Source organism: Eumetopias jubatus, unplaced genomic scaffold (assembly GCF_037043125.1).
Source record: "Eumetopias jubatus isolate StellerSeaLion01/CBP00866 unplaced genomic scaffold, mEumJub1_p1.0 scaffold_10, whole genome shotgun sequence".
Taxonomy (NCBI): Eukaryota; Metazoa; Chordata; class Mammalia; order Carnivora; family Otariidae; genus Eumetopias; species Eumetopias jubatus.
In genome coordinates, this window is record NW_028274816.1 from 79155746 (window position 1) to 79176493 (window position 20748).

The 20748-nt window shown below is 49.7% G+C and overlaps 1 protein-coding gene across 1 annotated transcript in view; it reads right to left on the reverse strand.

Annotated features, from left to right (window-relative positions):
- The window catches only part of NLRP1 (NLR family pyrin domain containing 1), a 43475-nt gene that overhangs the window by 8883 nt on the left and 13844 nt on the right, over positions 1-20748 (reverse strand). Inside the window, 9 exon segments of the mRNA XM_088027046.1 lie at positions 144-232; positions 1541-1630; positions 2988-3158; positions 3682-3852; positions 6300-6470; positions 8549-9626; positions 9629-9803; positions 9805-10138; positions 10207-10309. Coding sequence (XP_087883172.1) covers positions 144-232; positions 1541-1630; positions 2988-3158; positions 3682-3852; positions 6300-6470; positions 8549-9626; positions 9629-9803; positions 9805-10138; positions 10207-10309 — 2382 coding nt within the window.

Here is a 20748-nt window from a genome sequence, read left to right on the forward strand (position 1 = left end):
GGCAGAAGTCCTGCAAGGTTGTAGGAGTGGAAGGCCTTCCATGGGATAGACTCTCTTAGGGGGGACCCAACCCTGTCCCAGCCCAGCGGCAGGGGGATGGAGCCACCCCTCCGTAACGCCCCCCGCCTGGACCCTTCAACTACCTGATTCTCGTCCCTGCTGCTTGAGTGAGGACGTGCCACTCGTCTCTCGCTTGCTCGGGCCCTCGTTAGCCATTGTCACACTGGGCTTCCTCGACACGGAGGCCTTCATTCTCCCCGAGATCTTAGAGGACGCTGGGGCTGTCTCCATGACACCCTCACTTAAATTCCGCTTGTCCCAATTTGAATGTGTGGCCGGAGTCCAGGCTTCCCCGGTAGCCCCTTCCCTGTGAACGACCCCACCGGCCCAGCCCTCCACACCAGAGCCAGAACTGGGGTGTCACCCCGAACCCCCGTCCCCTCTGATCGCTGACGGGTCACTTGTCATTCTCCCCGGAAGAGCTTTCTTTGCGTTCTCTTCCCGCTCCGCAGCCTCGGCCCCAGGCCGTGGCAAGCCTGCTCACTCACCCCTCCCAGGCCATCCCTCCGCCCTGCGGAAGCCCCGAGACCTCTGTCCAGTGCTGCTGGGATGAAGGCTTGGCTTCGCTCGTCTCCCCGCCCGCACCCACTGTGCCACCCCCCCGGCTCACTCACCCCTAGACTAGGGGTGTTTAAACTCGCCTGGAAGGCTTGTCAGACACACAGGCCCGGGCCTGCCCCAGAGGTTCTGATTCAGCAGGTCTGGAGCGGGGCCTGAGGATTTGCTGGTCCACGGACTACACTTAGAGTGGCACTGATCCCGACACCTGGCCTCGCTCTGTTCCTCGAAGGAGCTGAGCTCAGAGCCTCTTCCTCTGCCTGAACTCCCCCCTTCTGGGCCCAGCTAACCGCTCCCATCTTTCAGGGCTCAGCCGGGCTCCTTCGAACGGGGTCAAACCGGCCCTTGAATGCGCTCACACGCCCCCCTCCAGGTACAGTGACACGGGCTGGGGGGTAACTTGCACCAAGCCCCCGTTCCCTGCGGCGTGCCTAACACACAGTGGGTCTGCAGGGAAGGTCCACTCAGCCTCGCGCCCTTCCCTCCCAACTGCAGGTGAGCAAGCAGCTGTGAACGCGGGCACCTCTGCACGGTCAGGGCCGAAGTGCCCCAAAGTGGGGGAGCCGGGGGGCTGCAGCGGATTCCCCGCGGGGAAGACGGACTCTGCCTGGGACTCGTCCCCCAGCCTGCCAGCCCGCGGTTGGTCTGGTCCCAAGCCTCTCGCTCTTTGTCCTTGCCTCCCCCTCGCGCTCACCGCTCCTTGTTCCTGTGGCCTCCGTTCCCGCTCAACACCCTGGTCCTCCACTGGGAGGGTTTGAGCAGCGCGGTGACCCGTTCTATTGGCACGAAACAAACACGCTCACTCCAGCAGCCGTGGCCTCCTGGCTTCTTCCCCAGCTCTTGGCTCTTGGCTCCGGCCTCAAGGACTCAGCTCGGGCCTGGGTCAGCAGGGGGTGCTGGGTCCCCCCACCGCTCCCCTGACCATCTGCTGCAGATGAGCAGCGGAGGCTTCTCCTCCTCCAGGGCCCTCAGCATCTGGGTCACCTCCTCACTCAGCTGGGTCTGGTCCAGCCTGGGGCACAAAGGAGGCCTGGTTCTCCTGGGATGTTTGTTGCCCCCTCGGGGTCTCTGTGTTCTCACTTCTGACACAGGTGGGTCCTCTGCGCGTGTGTGAGCCACAGACAAGGTGGAAGGTGAGAAGCCCCGCGCCCTGTACGGGGAGGGCACACCCCGCTCATCGCTGCCTGGGTCGGGGAGGGGGATGGCCTGCTGCGTGGACCGTCGCCCCGTGGGTCGGGTCCCGGGGTCCAGGAGGGGAGGAGGCGGAGACCTTCGCGGCCCGCCAGAGGACAAGCAGCCAAGATGTGACTCGTGGCCGCTGAGCCGGGGCCAAGTCCCTCCTGCCCGCAAGGACCAGGCCTGGCAGGCCCTCCCACATGTGGGAGACCGTGAGAGCCAAGAACGCTGCGTGGGGAGGGGGCTGAGGGTGGAGGCGCCGGCCCCCGGGTCGTGAAGGGTCAGCTTTGGGAGGGCCCCCGTGCCGCCCGTGCAGCCCCTGGCGTCGGGCCCCCTCTCCCTAGGCCTGAGAGCCCAGGCTGCGTGGACCCCCTCCGAGGGCCAGGGGCCAGAGCGTGTGGGTCCTGGAGCCCCGGCCTGCTGAGTGACACAGGGCCCAGCCTCAGGGAGGGGTGTCGCCAGAAAGAGCCATGGGCTTGTTTTCAGGCTGTGGGGGAAGGAGGCCCAGGGAGAGCCCGGTGGGGACGGCGGCTCCCTGGGCTGACTGTGCAGGACCTCAGGGCAGGAGGGAGGGCGGCCCGCTCTGCGCTGCGCCCGTCCTGCCCGGGGCCGCTCCCCCTGCCTGCACCTGCCCAGCTCCTGCTTCTGCCTGGGGTCTCGGCCTCAGTCCACTCCATCACCCCCCACCCTAAGACCCAGAAGACCTTGGCTTTCCCTTCACAGCCCTCTGTGGAGCTCAGAAATCCACATTTGTGCATTAGCACGCGACTAGCGTCCCCCTCGTTCCCACTGGAGTGTGAGCATCAGGAGGGCAGGGCCCACGTCTGCTTGCTCCCTCCTGTGTCCTCGGAGCCTGCCCGGGGCTGGGCCGTGGGAGGCACGCAGCTCCTGACCATCATGCCACCCTGTCCAATTCTCTCCCCAGACCATCCACGTTCGCACACGCGTTGTACTCCTTGCAGCTTGCAAGGTGGGCACATGGTCACATCACACAAATGAAGACACTTGAGTCTCTGATGAAGACTTGCCCAAGTCCCGCGGCCTGGGTCAGTGTCGGAGCCGATGAGGAGCCCGTGCAGACCTACATTTATGGGGCCCTCCTCCTCCCCCCGTCCACTTCCACAGCCTCACGACCCTGCCACCCCGCGTGTCTCCCCTCCCTGGCCCTGCCGCCAGGGCCCTGCAGGCCTTACCACAGGAGTGTGAGCCAGAAGGCAGGGTGCCCGAGCCCCCAGCAGAGTAGCCGCATGCCGACGTCCTGCAGCTCCTTCTGCTGCAGATCGAGCTCCTTCGGGCTGGGGCTGGCGCCCAGCGTGGAGGCCAGGGCCAGGCAGCCACTGGACGTGAGGCCACAGCCGACCAGCCTGCAGGGGAGACGCGCCCGGGCCCGCCGTCAGCATCCTGAGCACCCTCTCCTGGGGTAACTGCGGGCTGGTTTCCCTTTCTAGGACCTGTGGCCCTTAGGAGGTTCTGGGGTGACAGTAAAGGGACCTGAGGGATTTTAATTTTCCTCCTGCATCCAAGGAGGCACGCAGGAGGGAGGCGGCCTCCCCCGCCCGCCGCTGTAACTGCGCATGACTGATCGCCCAGTGTCCCCTTGCACGGCTGGGTCTCGGTGCTAACCACGCCGAGCCTGCCGGGCGCCCAGAGCCCACTGACGTGGCAGCCCTGGCGGGTCTCAACACTCAGGGCGTCTCTGATGCAGGAGAACAGACCGTGAACTTCTAACATCGGACAGAAAGCTCAGGGGAGGGAGGGGCTTCTGTGGGAATGGAGGGTCTGTCCCGCTCTGTCCCCCCAGCGCCCAGCTTCTGTCTGCCCCATGGACCGAGGGCAGCTCCCGCCACCCCCCAGCCCACCCCCACAAACTGCCTGTGAGCAACTCACCACAGCCAGCATAGCCTGCAGCCCGGCCGTCTCAGCCCCTTGCAAAGGTGCCCGGCTCCCTTGTCCAGGAGCGACTTGAAGCTCCGCTCCAGCTCGGTCAGGGTCTGGTTGGAGCTCAGCGCCGAGGCGAGGTCCCTGCAGCCCTCAGCCGTGACGCCACAGCCGGCCAGCCTGTGGGAGCCACACACCCGCCGACTCCAGGACACCCGCCAACGTGCGGCCACCTCCCCACGCTCAGCCCCCACGCGGCCCTTCTCCTTCCCTTCCGTCCCAGAGGCGCCCAAGTCTCTTCCCTCATGCCCTCCAGCCTCTGCTCTTTCTGCACCCCCTCTTTCAGCTCACCAGCTCCTTCTCCTTGCCTAAGTAATATGTTCAATTCAACATCCCCCTCCCCCCCCAAGCAGAACACTCCGGTATCCTTGATCCTAGCCCGTGCAACCTCTTACGGGAGGGTTCCAGTCATCACTTAGGACTTTGCTGGAGGGTCTTACATGGTCTTGCATCCAAAGGCAATAAAGCTCTGAGCTCTCCCAGTGTTTCCAGTGAGGGGAACGAGCCACATCTGCCTGAACCTAGCGCCGATGCTCTTGGGGGAACACTCCTTCTTTTTATGACATGACCCCAGGGAGCCGGCACGAGCCAGATCTGGGCTTTCCTGACGGAGAGGTCCGACCGTGTCCTCACGGGGTCCTTGCCTCAGCTCTCCCTGTTTCTGCCTGGAAATCGGGGCAAGCCAGCTGACCTCCCTGAGCCTCAGTTCTCATCGTCGGGGAAACAGAAATAATTGTCCCTGCTGTGCTATGTTCACGGGTTCTTTCCTGAAGACCCCAGAAGTCACGGAGATTAGGAAGTTCTATACCCACGTGAGGGGCCCGTGGAAGATGGTTGTCTCCCCCGCAGGGTGTGAGGCTGGGTTTCTGAGTCCCTTTCAGAAACCTTTGCTGCCAGACTCAGCGGCTTTCCGTGCAATGGTTTTGGGAGGGGATACAGGAAGTCACAACACAAGGCTGGATTTGCCTTCTTACTCCGTTGGCTCCCCTTTCTCTCCACCCTGCCCCCACCGCTTCCTTTTTTTCACTTCCCTTGGAATCTAGCTTAGGTGCCACGATCTGTCACCACCAACATCCTAAAAGTGACCTTCCATCACATCCTTCTGGCTAACCCCGAACTCCGCCACCTTCTTGCTCCCGAACCCAACCCCTACTCCCGCCTGAGTCACAGGGCAGGTGCGGCCGTTAGGGACCTCAACCGGGAGCCTCGGCAATGCCTGGCAGGTGGAAACCCCCCACTTTACAGTGGCCCCTTCAGAATGGCATCTTCCCCGAACCTCCACAGCCAACCCTCACACTCTCAGCAGACAACTCGATTCCTACCTCACAGAGAAAAATGGAGCCATCAGGTGGAAACCCCGCAGCGTCCCACAGTCCAACCTGTGTGCCTCCGAGAAGACCTCCCTGCGTCCTCTCCAAGGCCAGCCATTTCCCTCCTCCCCCCCGTCAAGTACTGTTCTCCCTCTTGTAGCTTTCATCATCGAATTTCAATTTCAGGTCTTTTCCTTAAATGCAAGCAACTAGTCAAACACACACACACACACACACACACACACACACACACCTTTAGCTGGTCCCATGTTCCCCTCTGCTTTGACTCTTTCCTCTTACCACCAAAGTCTTGGTGTTGTGGTCTCATTTTCCATCTCTGTCTCCCTCTGTTTAGTCCATTCCAGTCTGGATGCTGGCCCCTCACGTGACAGAAGCTGTTTCTGCTAAGATCATCCATGACTCGCCTAACGCTAATCCAACGGTGGACAGTTTCCCGCCCTTGCTTTACTTGGCTTCCTGGCAGCAGTGGCCCCTGCTGGCCACACCGTTCTCGGGACCCTCTGTTCCTTTGGGTTCCATGGAGCATACTCTCCATGGTGTTCTTCCCACCTCCCTGGCCGCTCCTTCTCAGTCTTCTTTGTTGGCTTTTCTTTTCCCGGGCAGTAAACACTGGGGGGATTCCCCAACGCTTGACATGCAGTCTTACCTTTGCATATGAATTTTAGGATCAGCCTGACCACTTCTGCAAGAAAGGCAGCTATGATTTTGATAGGGATTGAGCTGAATCTGTACAGTTTCGGGAGTGCTGCCATCACAATGATATTAATTTTTCCGATCCATGAACATGGGATGTCTTTCCATTATTTAAGGTATCACTTAATTTTTTAATCATGTTTTGTAGTTTTCGGTATATATACCGAAGTCTTTTGCTAAATTTACTCCTATTTTATTCTTTTCGATGCTATTTTAAGTGGAGTTGTTTTCTTAATTTTATTTTTGGATTGTTCATTGCTAGTGTGCAGAAGTACAACCGATTTTTATAGGTTGACCTTATATCTTAAAATCTTGGTGAATGTGTTCATTAGTTCTAACGGCTATTTCTGTGGATTCTTTATGACTTTCTATATGTAAGATGACACTATCTCCAAAGAGAGATCGTTTTATCTCTTCCTTTCTAACCTGGAAGCCTTTTATTTCATTTTCTTGCCTAATTGTCCTGGATAGAAAGTGCACTCAGCTTCCACGTCAGACCTCCTGCCCATCCCTGTTTCAGAGCAGGACCCAGCTCAGACTCACCGCAGGGCCTCCAAGTGGCAGCCAGGGAACCTCAGGGCCTCGCACAGACTCTGCAGCACGGAGTGGCTCAGGCAGTTTCCACTCAGGTCCAGCTCCTTCAGGTTTCCAGTGGCCCAGAGAGTGAAAAAGAGAACCCACCAGCAGGCATCTGTGACTGGGACCCCGCTGAGCCTGAGGGAGGGGGAGATGGACAGAAGAGGTGTGAGCTGTGTGGGCAGGGTCTGGGGTGCACATCCCTCTGCCCCTCAGAGTGCCAAGCCTGGGACTGACAGAGCAGGCTCCCCAAAGGCTCCTCTTCCCACCACACCCCTGGGCTGCATGCCCGTCCTCTGTGTGGTTCCTCATTCTGCAACACTTGCCACACCATCCTGAAGTGTTCATTTTGTGTGTCTCTTTCTGTCTTAGTCTGGGAGTTCCTCGAGGGCAGATGTTTATCATCTTTTTTATCTGCAGTGCCCAGCAGAGATCCTGGTGCTGAGGAGGAGCTCGGGGAGCCTTCCTCCCTTCAATGCAGGCACACCTGTGTTCCTTTGGCACAGACATTCTGGAATCCTGGTGCCCAGAAAGGAAAGGAGGGAGGGGAGGAGGGAGCAGACGCTGAGAGAGGTGGTCTGAGGATGACACGGGCGGGGAATGGTATATGTGACCGTGTATACTGCTGTCCGCGTTAGCTTGCTTGGGACACCCTCCCCTTCCAAAGATAGAGAGGGTCCCTGGGAGGAAGTGCCAAAGGGGAGTGTCTCAGGATGGAGGATGATGGGCTTCCTCTGGGGGTGTTAGAGCTGACTCTCTGCCCCATATAATTTCCCCACTCATTTAATGTTTCCGTTCTCACGCAAGGCTTTAGTGATCTCCCCTACGTCCAAGGCTTCAGCAGCTCAAACTCTGTCCCGGGTTCCAGACTGGCATCTCCACCTCGACACCCAGTAGCACCTCGACTTAATGTGTCTCAGTGTGCTCCCTACAGCTAGTCTTCCCCCCCAGGTCTGCAGAGCCGGGCAGAGACAAGGACCAGGGTTCTAGAGCCAGGCGGCACACACGCATGCACGCACGCGCCCGAGCCTTGCTCCGTGTCCTCAGCTGCAGAAGGAGGGCAGCAAGAGACGCTCCTACAGAGGGTTTTGTGAGGATTGAGAGATATTACAGAGCTCTCCCAAAACCACCATTTGAAATCTTCATCATTTAAATTTCTTTTATGCTTATTTCGTTTGGTGGAATTCGAACCAACAAATTTTTAACTTTTTGTTTCAGCCGACATTTGCCATCTTTAATCAGAAGGGCTCTAATAAAAAACAGTTAAACATTTATTATTCAAAACACCATTCAGAACGAGGCCCTGCCGGGCTCCCTCATTACGGGGAGGACAGCGTCCGTATGAAGATAAAGATCTGGGTGCCTGGCTGGTTCATTCGGTGGAGAGCGTGACTCTCGATCTCAGAGTTATGAGTTTGAGCCCCACCTTGGGGGTAGAGATTACTTGCAAAATAAAGATAGAGACTATAAAATAAAATGGACAGCATGGTCCAGCTCTGCCAAAGAGAGGTGTGTAGCGGAAAGATCGCGGGGTAGACCCCGATGCTTCATGATGGTCATCTCTGAGTGACAGAATGCTGGTCCATGTTGATTTTCATCGGCTTGCTTATCGACATATCCTAATGTTCTGCAGTCAACACGAACTTTATTGTGAAAAGAAAAAAATGTAAAAACATCAGAAAATAAAAGCCCCGAGTCCAACATTTCTTCCTCTGAGACCCTTTCTTTTTCCACTCTACTCATGCGCTCACTCCCTTCCTCAGGCTCTGGCCGAGCCCTGTCCGTGCCTCTGTCTCCATGGGCACCACTCTCTCTTCTAATTATGGGATGGGCATCTGTCTTTTCCCTCGGATTCTGAGTTTCTTGAGGGCAGAGATGGTGTTTTATTAGTGTGTGATCTCATAGCATAGAACCTAGCATAAATCAGTTCTTAATAAGTATTTATGGAACGAATCATCCAGGTACTAAGTGGCCAGTACTGCAACCGCGCTGGGGGGGACCCGGATAGGGAAGCTCACAGGGTTGAAGAATTGGAGGATGGTTAGAGCAAGCTGCTCCATCAGCTCAAACGGGGTGGGTGTCAGGCTGAGCAAAGCGCATCAAGGGCACTAGTGCCCGGTGCCAGGCTGAGGGGGAGTGGCTCCAGTACCCAGCATGGCGGGACCACGGAGGGGCTGGCCATGGAGGGGCGGGGCGGGGGGGTGTGGGGTACTCACAGAGCCACCCTGGGGGATCTCCACGGGTGTCTGCACCATCTGTGCGCATTCAACTGAAGCTTATTCACGTTGCAGAATTTAATGCAGAACGTGGACACCAGGAGCTCCAGGCCAGTGTGGACACACATGCTCGCCCCATGGAAATGGGCCATCACGTGTGCCAGGAAATCCTTGTCCTGAATCTTGTACAGGCAGTGGCACATGGGCAGAGAGCATTGCTGTAGAATGGGGAGCTGGCTGCAGACCTCCGCCTCCACCCAGAACAACAGTCCCTGTTTCTTCTCCCCAGGCACCTGGCACTGGAAGACCGCCTCCATCTGTCGCTCCCCCTGCTCACTCAGAAGGCCCAACATGAAACGCGTGGTTGGTACCCTAAATGGGTTGAGACTCCCATACGCCTTTAACAGGTTTTCCAGCTCTCTGGTGCTGTCGGGAGGGTGGATTTTCCTGTCCTTGCCCCCCAGCACACAGGACACTGCTGCAAAGAACTCTTGGAGGTACCGGTGAGCAAAGCAGTAGCTCAGGGAGGAGGGATGCTTTCGAAGAGTGCCCATGTTTAAGAGAGTGGAGATGGTGGCCTCCTCCAACTCACACTTCCTGAGATCCTCCCAACTGAGCAGGCTCCTTCCCTGCCAGATGCCCTCGGCAGCTGGAGCACAGAGGCCCCTCAGCTGAGTCCCAAGGGGCTGGGCTGGCAGAGCTTGGGAAAGGTAGTGCAGACAGAGGGCTGTGGTGGTCTGGGGGGCCAGTGAGAGCTCGTCTCCCTGCTCCATCTGCTTCTTCACACAAGTGCAGACCAGCCAGGACACCAAGGGCATGAGACACATGGTCAGCAGTGCTTGGTTTAACTCAGCCGAGCTAAAGGCTCTGACTGCTTGGCTTTCACTCCTGAAATATTTGTAGAAATACTCCTTCCGGCCAGACTCGGAGAACCCCAGGACCTCCATCCACCGTGGCCGCTCCACAGAGAGAAGGAAGTTTTGCAATGCCGTGGTCCGCGCCATGATCAGCAGAGATGCCTCGGGGAGTATGGTTTTCCTGAGCAACCCGCCCAGCAGAGCGTGTGTACCGGCTTCTGCTCCCTCAAGACCCACGTTGGCTCATCCAGGTCATCGAGGATGAGGAGCAGTTGTCCCAGCTGAGACAGGATCTGTTCAGTGGGAACCACGGGGGCAGCCCGGCCCTTTATGATTGGCTCTGTGAGACTCATCGTCTCGGGCTGGGCCAGTTCCCTGCAGCTGAAGTAGAGGACGTGAAGTAGAGAAGCGGTCCCTGTAGAGCTGGTCTTCCTCCCGGGCCCTCCTCACCTGCCTGGCCACCCTTGACTTCCCGATGCCAGTAACCCCGTGCAGTATGACTGTTCGAGGTTTTTCCTGGGCACCCAGGCCTGAGCCAAACAAGTCTTTGACCTCAATCAAATGTCCTTGCTCCTCCACCGCCCCATGGTGCCAGTCCCCCTTGGTTAGGGACTCCTGGCATCTGGGGTGAGGTTGATGGAGAAGCAGCAGTTGTATGACTTCTTGGTGCAAATCCTCAGCGCCCCACGACTCTGTGGGGCAGGGCCTCTTCGTCCTCAGGTGTGGTGCCTTCCTACGTAAGGGAGAGGAAAGATGGGACAGAGAGGTGCAGCCTAGACCTGCTCCCATGTGCTCATTCACCCGTTCACCTGGCGGCTGTTTGAGGTGCCCACTCCAAGCCGCGTGCTGTGCGCGCTGCCGACGCCCCGGCACACTCTTGCCAGGGCCGTGGGAGGGGCCTGGGCTGCGGGGAGAAAGTCCCAGCTCGCCTTCACTTGACCAAATCGTGCTCCCTGGGGACTTCCCTTCATGCTGCAAATAGTCACCAAGGGCTTACTCTGCTCCAGGCTGAGGGCGAAGAGCGAATGAAACATACAGCACAACTCTGCTCTCATTAAGCCCGTGGCCCGAGCCATTTGCCCCACTGGGCCTCAGTTTTCTCGCCTGTAAACTGGGGATCCCGACACGTCCTTGTAGGAGGTCATAGGGGAGCGAAGGGCATAAGGTTGACCTCAGCGCCCACCATGGAAGCACGTCCCATCTGCCCATACCTGTGGTTGTCAGTCTGAGGGCTGTCTCCAGGAGGAGGCCTCGACCGACCAACGGCAGAGGGCGGACCCCTGCCCCCAGGAGAGACAACTCTGCAGTGCGTTCTACACCGTCTCCCATAGATTCTAGAAACATCAAATCTCAGTTTCTCAATAGGTGAGTTATGCTGCCTTCTTTCCTCCCCTGTCTCACTTCTCTCTCCTGCTGTTGCCTCCGGGGAGTCACTTCCCCAGTAAACCACCTGCACCCACATCCTGTCTCAGGGGCTGCCTCTGGGGAGCCCACCTGAGACAGACAGAGAGGTGCGCTGTGACCTGTGAGGGGCTGAGTACCTCTCAAAGACTGTCCCCCAGGAAGGGACCTTGGGCTCCTATCTTCGATTCCACATGGAATCATTGTTAAAACCCCATCCCTTCTTCTACTCAGAACATTCTGAGTGCTTCTCACTTCTCTCCTTTGGCAGATTTTAGAGGTGGTATAAGTGATTCCTTTGGGTCCCAAGGTTCAGCTCACCTTGGAAAACCTGCAGGGCCTCCAGAGTTGAAAGTTACCTTTCCTACCTTTGTGGGCATGTGAGGAAGAATCTGGGGGAGATGGGGCATGTGGGGTCAATATATGCCTTTAGCGTTGGTGAGTCTAGGGTGATAGAGGGCCACCCCCACCTCTGAAGTCATGACCTATAGATCTGCTTTTATTGTCACTTGTGGGAACGTTTCTGGCAATGTGACAATCTTCTAGGAGCTCAGGATGGCCACTCTGGGTCATGGGTATGGGCTGCCCCACTCAGGTCCCTGTGTCCGCCTGAGGTACCAACAGAGGGCTTAGTTCTTCTCGGTGCCATGTTCTCCAGAACATCCTGGTTTTCTTGGATCTGTAAAGACTTAAATCCTCTTTATTCAGTTATACTCTACTCTTCTCATGAATGCAAATAGCTTCAGAGGGCTCAAGAGTTCAATTAAGAACCTACAGCAACACAATGCAGAAGAAAATAACCACATAAAAAGCATTGCTGGGTAGGTCAACCTAGCATAGACATCTGGGGAAGGCTAGGGACAATGAAGAAGGGGGAGGGTTACAAGCATCAGCCATGCAACAGGGGCCATTGTGGTCCCCAGCGGTCTGCTCTAGGGAGGAACCAGCAGTCTTTGCTGCTGAAGCCTTCAGTGGCCCTACTGTGGACTACCTGCAGTTTTCACAGAAGAGGGCCCCATAATGGTTGTTGGTGTGGACTCCCAACAGCCTGCTACACATTGGACGCCAGCAGCTTCTGCCACTGAGGTAACCAACAGCCATCCCCACCGTGGACTCCTCAGTGGGGAGATGATGCTGTGCCCCCTTCCTGAAAGTGTTGTTGCATTGCCCTGGGACCGAGGTTGCCAGATTCCCCGACTCGGTACATGCCCTGGACCCCAGAGCTCTGGATGCTCTGTGTGCATCCATGCTTTAGACCCCAACTCTGTGGTTACTCTGTGCACCTGTGCATCAGATACCAGTGCATCAGATACACCAACCCAAGGGTGCCTGCAAGCTGGAACCAGTGCCAAGAGGGATCCCCTGGGCCATGATATCCCCAGGGGCAGAATAAGAGATCAGGAGGTCCCCAGCAGCCTAGGCTATTGAGAACCACTTCTACCTTCACTGACACTGATCTCAGATGATGGAGCTATATGGGGATTGCCAGAGCCTTTCCTGGAACCAGAATTGTGACCCCCACCCAACCTGTGCCCTCACAACCACCCACAGACGAAGGCCTTTCCCCACCAAAACCAGTCCATAAAGTCTGGAAGATGTGAATGCCCCATCCAATGCACAGACATGAACACAAAGCTAAGGATAAGGAAACATGACACCCCAGGGGAACACCATACTTTTTCAGCAATCAACCGCCCCAAAATGGAGATCTGTGAATTGCCAGACAAAGAATTCAAAATAATTCTTTCAAGGAAGCTCAGAAAGCTACATGAAAACACAGGTAGGTAACTCAATGAAACCAGGAAAACAGTACACGAACAAAACAAGAAGGTCAACAGAGAGACAAAAATCATAAAAAAGAAACAAGTAGAGATTCTGGAGCTGAAGAATACAATGAGTGAAATGAAAAACATGCAACGGAGAGCATCAACAACACACGTGATCAAGCAGAAGAAAGAACCTGTAAACTCTGAGGCAGGTCATTTGTAATCATCCAGTCAGAGGAGAAAAAAGAAAAAATGCATAAAAAAGAGTGAAGAAAGCCTATGTGAATTATGGGACACCATCAAACAAAGTAATATTTGCATTATGGGAGGCCCAGAAGGAGAAGACAAAGAGAAAGGGACAGAAAGCTTATTAAAGAAATAATGGCTAAAGATTTCCCACAGCTGGGGAAAAGATATGGACATCCAGGTACATGAAACTCATAGATCTCCATACAGATTAAACCCAAAGAGGATTTAATTTATATATATTATAATAAAACTGTAAAATAAAACAACCCAAAGACAGAGAGAATTTTGAAAGCAGGAAAAAAAAAAAAAAAGACTCATCATATGCCTGGGATCTCCCATAAGGCTGTCAGCAGATTTCCCAGCAGTGAAACACTGCAGGACAGAGTGGGCTGACATATTTATTCAAAGTGCTGAAAGTCAACAACAAGACAGAAGAGAGACAAATCAAGGAGTCGATCCCATTTACAATTGCACCCAAAACCATAAGATACCAAGGAATAAATTTAATGAGAGAGGCAAAGGATCTGTACTCAGAAAACTATAAAATACTCATGAAAGAAATTGAAGAAGACACAAAGAAATGGAAAAATGTTCCATGCTCATGGATTGGAAGAACAAACATTGTGAAGATGTCAATGCTACCTAGAGCAATCTACACATTCAGTGCAATCCCCACTAAAACACCATCCACTTTTTTCAAAGAAATGGAACAAATAATCCTAAAATGTGTATGGAACCAGAAGAGACCCCGAATAGCCAGAGGAATATTGAAAAAGAAAAGCGAAGCTGGCAGCATCACAATTCCGGACTTCCAGCTCTATTACAAAGCTGTCATCATCAAGACAGTATGGCACTGGCACAAAAACAGACACATCGATCAATGGAACAGAATAGAGAGCCCAGAAATGGACCTTCAACTCTATGATCAACTAATTTTCGACAAAGCAGGAAAGAATGTCCAATGGCAAAAAGACAGTCTCTTCAACAAATGGTGTTGGGAAAATTGGACAGCCACATGCAGAAGAATGAAACTGGACCATTTCCTTACACCACACACAAAAATAGACTCCAAATGGTTGAAAGACCTAAACGTGAGACAGGAGTCCATCAAAATCCTAAAGGAGAACACAGGCAGCAACCTCTTCGACCTCAGCTGCTGCAACTTCTTCCTAGAAACATCACCAAAGGCAAGGGAAGCCAGGGCAAAAATGAACTATTGGGATTTCATCAAGATAAAAAGCTTTTGCACAGCAAAAGAAACAGTCCACAAAACCAAAAGACAACCGACAGAATGGGAGGAGATATTTGCAAATGACATATCAGATAAAGGGCTAGTATCCAAAATCTATAAAGAACTTACCAAACTCAACACCCAAAGAACAAATAATCCAATCAAGAAATGGGCAGAAGACATGAACAGACATTTTTCCAAAGAAGACATCCAAATGGCCAACAGGCACATGAAAAAGTGCTCAACATCGCTCGGCATCAGGGAAATCCAAATCAAAACCTCAATGAGATACCACCTCACACCAGTCAGAATGGCTAGAATGAACAAGTCAGGAAACGACAGATGTTGGCAGGGATGCGGAGAAAGGGGAACCCTCCTACACTGTTGATGGGAATGCAAGCTGGTGCAGCCACTCTGGAAAACAGTATGGAGGTTCCTCAAACAGTTGAAAATAGAGCTACCATATGATCCAGCTATTGCACTACTGGGTATTTACCCCAAAGATACAAATGTAGGGATCTGAAGGGGTACGTGCACCCCAATGTTTATAGCAGCAATGTCCACAATAGCCAAACTGTGGAAAGAGCCAAGATGTCCATCGACAGATGAATGGATAAAGAAGAGGTGGTATATATACACAATGGAATATTATGCAGCCATCAAAAGGAATTAGATCTTGCCATTTGCAACAACATGAATGGAACTGGAGGGTGTTATGCTGAGCGAAATAAGTCAATCAGAGAAAGACACGTATCATATGACCTCACTGATATGAGGAATTCTTGATCTCAGGAAACAAACTGAGGGTTGCTGGAGTGGTGGGGGGTGGGAGGGATGGGGTGGCTGGGTGATAGACATTGGGGAGGGTATGTGCTACGGTGAGCGCTGTGAATTGTACAAGACTGTTGAATCACTGATCTGTACTTCTAAAACAAATAATGCAATATATGTTAAGAAAAAAGAAAAAGAAGAAGATAGCAGGAGGGGAAGAATGAAGGGGAGTAAGTCGGAGGGGGAGACGAACCATGAGAGACAATGGACTCTGAGAAACAAACTGCGGGTTCTAGAGGGGAGGGGGGTGGGGGGATGGGTTAGCCTGGTGATGGGTATTAAAGAGGGCACGTTCTGCGCGGAGCACTGGGTGTTGTGCACAAACAATGAATCATGGAACACTACATCAAAAACTAATGATGTAATGTATGGTGATTAACATAACAATAAAAATTAAAAAAACACAAAGTGCTGAAAGAAAACAAAAACAAAAACTGCCAACCAAAAGTATTTGACCTGGCAAAACAGTCCTTCAGAAATGAAAGTGAGATAATTTCCTAGATAAACAAAAGCTCATCACCACTAGGCCTGATTTATAAGAAATGCTAAAGGGGGTTCTTCAAGCTAAAATGAAAGGATGTTAATTAGTAACATGAAAATATGTGAAAGTGTAACTCACTGGTGAAGGTAAGTGTATAGTGAAATTCAGAATGCTCTTAATACTGTTAACAGCGGTGTGTAAAACACTGAACTCTAGTAAAAAGCTAAACGACAAAAGTATTAAAAATAACTAGTTACAATAATTTGTTGATGAGTACACAATATAAAAATATGCAAATTGTGACATCAAAAACATGAAATGTGTGTGTGTATGGAAGTAAAAGGGTAGCATTTTTGTATGTCATCAAAATTATGTTATCACCTTAATATAGAGTGCTATAGCTACAAAATGTTCTATGTAAGTGTCGTGGTAGCCACAAAGCAAAAACCTATAGTAGACACACAAAGGATAAAGAGAAAGGAATCCAAGCATACCTCCTTAGAAAATCATCAAATCACCAAGGAAGACAGCAAGAGAATATGAAAAGAATAAAGGAACAGCAAAGCAGCCAGAAAACAATAAACAAGATGTCAATAGTAAGTCCTTACCTGTCAAAATTACACTAAATGTAAATGGATTAAATTCTCCCATCAAAAGACACAGAATGTCTGAATGGATTAAAAAACAAACAAACAAAAAACAAAAAACCAAAACCAGGACCCAACTACATGCTGTCTAAAAGAGTCTCATTTCAGCTTTCAGGACACACTTAGGCTAGAGTGAAGGGACAGAAAAAGGTATTCCAAGCAAATGGAAACCAAACAAGAGCAGAAGTAGCTATACTTACATTAAACAGAATAGATTTTAAGTCAAAACATGTAACAAGAGAAAAGGAAGGTAATTATATAATAACAAAGGGGTCAATTCATCAGGATGTTCTAATACCTAAATTTGTCAAGCAAATAATAACAGATCTGTAGGCAGGAATAGATAGCAACACAATAATAGGAGCGGACTTCTAATACCCCACTTTCAACAATGGAGAGGTGGTCCAGACACAACATCAGTAAGGAAATACTGGACATGAACCACACGTTAGACCAAACAGAACATATGTGTTAGACATACAGAACCTTCCATCCAATAGCAGCGGAAGGCATGTTCTTCTCAAACGCACATAGAATGTTCTCCACAAATCATATAATAAGCTTCAACAGGTCTGAGAAACTGAAATCATGTCAAGTATTTTTTCCAACCACAATGATATGAAATTAGAAATTGCTAACAGGAGGAAACTGGGAAAATTTATAAGTAAGTGGAAATTAAGCAACCCTCTCAAACAATCAATGGGTTAAAAGAACTAATTAAAAGGGAAAGAAAAAAATCTTGAGACAAATGAAAGTCAAAACACAGCATATCAAAACATCCCCAGGAGCAGAATAAGAGATCAGAAGATCTGCCGCAAAGGTATTTCTAAGAGGGAGGTTTATAGTGATGTACGCCTACATAAAGAAGAATGAAAGATCTCAAACAAACAGCCCAACTTTACACTGCAAGGAGCTAGAGAAAGGAGAACAAACTAAGCCCAAAATTAGCAGAAGGAAGGAAATAACAAAGTTCAGAGCAGAAATAAATGAGAGGCTAGAAAAACAAAAGACAAACCAAACTAAAACCTGATTTTTTAAAAAAGATAAACAAAATCGACAAACCTTTAGCTAGACTAAGAAAAAAAAAGAGAGAGAAGTCTCAAATAAATAAAATCAATTACAACTGAAATAAGGAGACAAAGGGTCGTGAGGCTGCTTTAAGTAATCAAACTGGACAACCTAGAAGAAATGGATAAATCCCTAGAAACACACAACCTACTAAGACTGAATCACGAAGGAATAGGAAAACTGAACAGACCTGTAACTTGTAAGGGGATTGAATCAGTAATTAAGACTCTCCCAACAAAGAGCTCCCAGAACCAGATGTCTCCCTTGATAAATTCTACAAAATAATTAAAGAATTAAAGCCAATCCTTCTCATACTCTTCCAAAAAATGGAGGAGTAAGTAGCCACTTCCCAAGTCACGTTATGAGGCCAGTTTTGCCCTGATAACAAAGTCAGGCAAGAACTCTACAAAAAGAGAAAATTATAGTCCAATGTCCCCGATGAACATACATGCAAAAATCCTCGACAAAACACTAGCATACCAAATTCAACAGCACATTAAAGGATCATATAACATGACCAGGTGGGGTTTATGTCTGGGATGCAAAGAGGGATCAACACAGGCAAATCAATAAATGTGATATACCACCTTAATAGAATCAAGTATAAAAATTATGTGATCATCTCAGTAGATGCAGAAAAAGCACTTGTCAAAAACCAGCTTTTTTTCCATGATAAAAACTTTCAACAAATTGGGTATAGAAGGAACATACTCAGTATGGCAGAGGCCATATATGAGAAACTCAGAGCTAACATCACACTCAATGCTGAAAGGCTAAACCTTTTCCTTCAAGATCAAGAACAAGACAAGGGTACCCACTCTCACCACTGTTTTTTTAAAGACATTTATTTATTTTGGGGGGCAGAGGTCTGAGAGGGAGAGAGAGAATCTCAAGCAGACTCCCTGCTGAAGCACAGAGCCTGATATGGGGCTTGATCTCCCAACCCTCAGATCTTGACCTGAGCTGAAATTAAGGGTCATATGCATAACTGACTGAGCCACCCAGGGGCCCCTCTCACCACTTCATTTTAACATGGTACTGGAAGTCCCAGTCAGAGCAATTAGGCAAGCAAAAAAATAAAAGGGATCCAAATCATTAAGAAAGAAGTAAAATTGTTTCTGTTTGCAGGTGGCATGATCTTACAGATAGAAAACCCTAAAGACTCCACCAAAACCTGCTAGAATTGATAAAAGGACTCAGTAAACTTGCAGGATACATAATCAACATAGAAACATCAATTGCATTTCTATACACTAACAATGAACTATCTGAAAGAGACATTTATTTTGCATCAAAAACAATAAAACACTTAGGGATGCATTTAACCAAGGAGGTGAAAAGCCTCTACACAGAAAACTATAACATACTGATAAAAGAAATTGAAGGAGCCTAGATGCCCTTCAACAGATGAATGGAAAAGATGTGGTCCATATATTCAATGGAAGATTACTCAGCCATCAGAAAGGATGAATATCCACCATTTGCATTGACATGGATGGGACTGGAGGGGATTACGCTAAGTGAAATAAGTCAAGCAGAGAAAGTCAATTATCATATGGTTTCACTTATTTGTGGAACATAAGGAATAGTGTGGAGGACATTGGGAGAAGGAAGGGAAAAATGAAGGGGGGTGGAATTGGAGGGAGAGATGAACCATGAGAGACTCTCGACTCTGAGAAACAAACTGAGGGTTTCAGAGGGGAGGGGTGGGGGTGTGGGTTAACCTGGTGATGGGTATTAAGGAGGGCACGTACTGCATGGAGCACTGGGTGTTACATGCAAACAATGAATCATGGAACACTACATCAAACACTAATGATATATTGTATGGTGACTAACATAACATAATAAAAAAAGTTCTTTAAAAAGGTAAAAAGAAAGAAGAAGACACAAATAAATGGAAAGATGTTCTGTGTTCCTGGATTAGAGGAATTTATTTTATAAAAATGTCCATATGACCCAAAGCAATCTACAGATTCAGTGCAATCTCTATCAAAATTCCAATGGCATTTTTCATGCACATGAAAAATGCAATTCTAAAACTCTTATGAAATCACAAAAGCTCATAGCCAAAGCAATCTTGAAAAAAAAAGAACAAAGCCGGAGGCATCACACTTCCTGATTTCAAACATTAGAAAGCTATAGTAATCAAAACAGTATGGTACTGGCATAAAAACAGACACATAGATCGTTACAACAGAAGTGAAAGCCCAGAAATAAACCCATGCATATATGGCCAATGATATTTGACAAGGGAGCCAAGATACTCAATGAGAAGATCATCTCTTCAAAAAAAAGTGATGTTGGAAAACAGGATATCTACGTGCAAAAGAATGAAACTGGACTCTTACCTTACAACACTCACAGAAATTAATGCAAAACAGATTAAAAACTTAACTGTAAGATCTGAAGCCATAAAACTCATTGAAGAAAATATAGGGGAAAAGTCCCTGATGTTGATCTCGACAATAATTTTTTGGATATGACACCAAAAGCACAAGAAACAAAAGCAAAAATATGAAAGTGGGACTACATCAAACTAGAATGCTTCTGCGCAGCAAATGAAATGATCAACAAAAGGAAAAGGCAACGTATGGGAGGGGGGGAAATATATTTGTAAACCATGTATCGGGTAAGGGGTTAATATAAAACATATAAAGAGCTCATGCAACTCAACAGCAAAAACAACAACAACAACCCCAAAAAACCAAACACAAACAACGAGCAAAGGACCTGAATAGTTTTTCCAATGAGGATGTAAAAATGACCAAGGGGTACATGAAGAGGTGCTCAACACCACTAATCATTAGGGAAATGCCCATCGAATAGCACCTCGCATCTGTCTGGAAAGGCTATCGTCAAATAGAAAGGATATTACAAGTGTTGGCGGGGATGTGGAGAAGGGGGACCCTTGCACACTGTTGATGGGAATGTAAGCTGGTGCAGCCACTATGGAAAACAGTACAGAGCTCCCTCAAAAGATTGAAAATAGAACTACTATATGATCCAGGAATTCCACAGCTGGGTATTTATCCAAAGGGAACAAAATCAGTATCTTGAAGAGATACTGACACCCCCATGTTCACTGCATCATTATTCACAACAGCCAAGACATAGAAACAGCCCAGGTGTCCTCTGGCTGATAAATGGATAAAGAAAATGTGGCACATATGTACAATGGAATATTATTCAGCCATAAAAAAGAAGAAAATTCTGCCATTTGTGACAACATGGATGAGCTTGGAGGGTATTATGCTAAGTGACATAAGCCAGAGAGAGAAAGACAAACATATAGTATCACTTAGATGTAGAATGTAAAAAACAAAAACAAAAACAAAGTACACACACAAAAAAAACCAAAAGTCAAACACATAGAAGCAGAGAGTGAAATGCTGGTGGCCAGGGGCTGGGGGTGTGGGAAATGGGGAGAGGTTGGTCAACGGGTACACGCTTCTAGTTATAAAATGACTGAGTTCTGAGGGTCTAATGTACAGCATGGTGACTGTAGTTAATACTAGTTTATCAAACCTTTGCACACTTTAAATTCAATTCTATTTGCCAATTATACCCTAATAAAGCTGGAAAAAACAAAGAATTTAGAATCAGGAAAAAAAGTGTTTCTTTTGATTTCATCTTTTCTTGAATAACAGGTATTATGTAACCCTATTA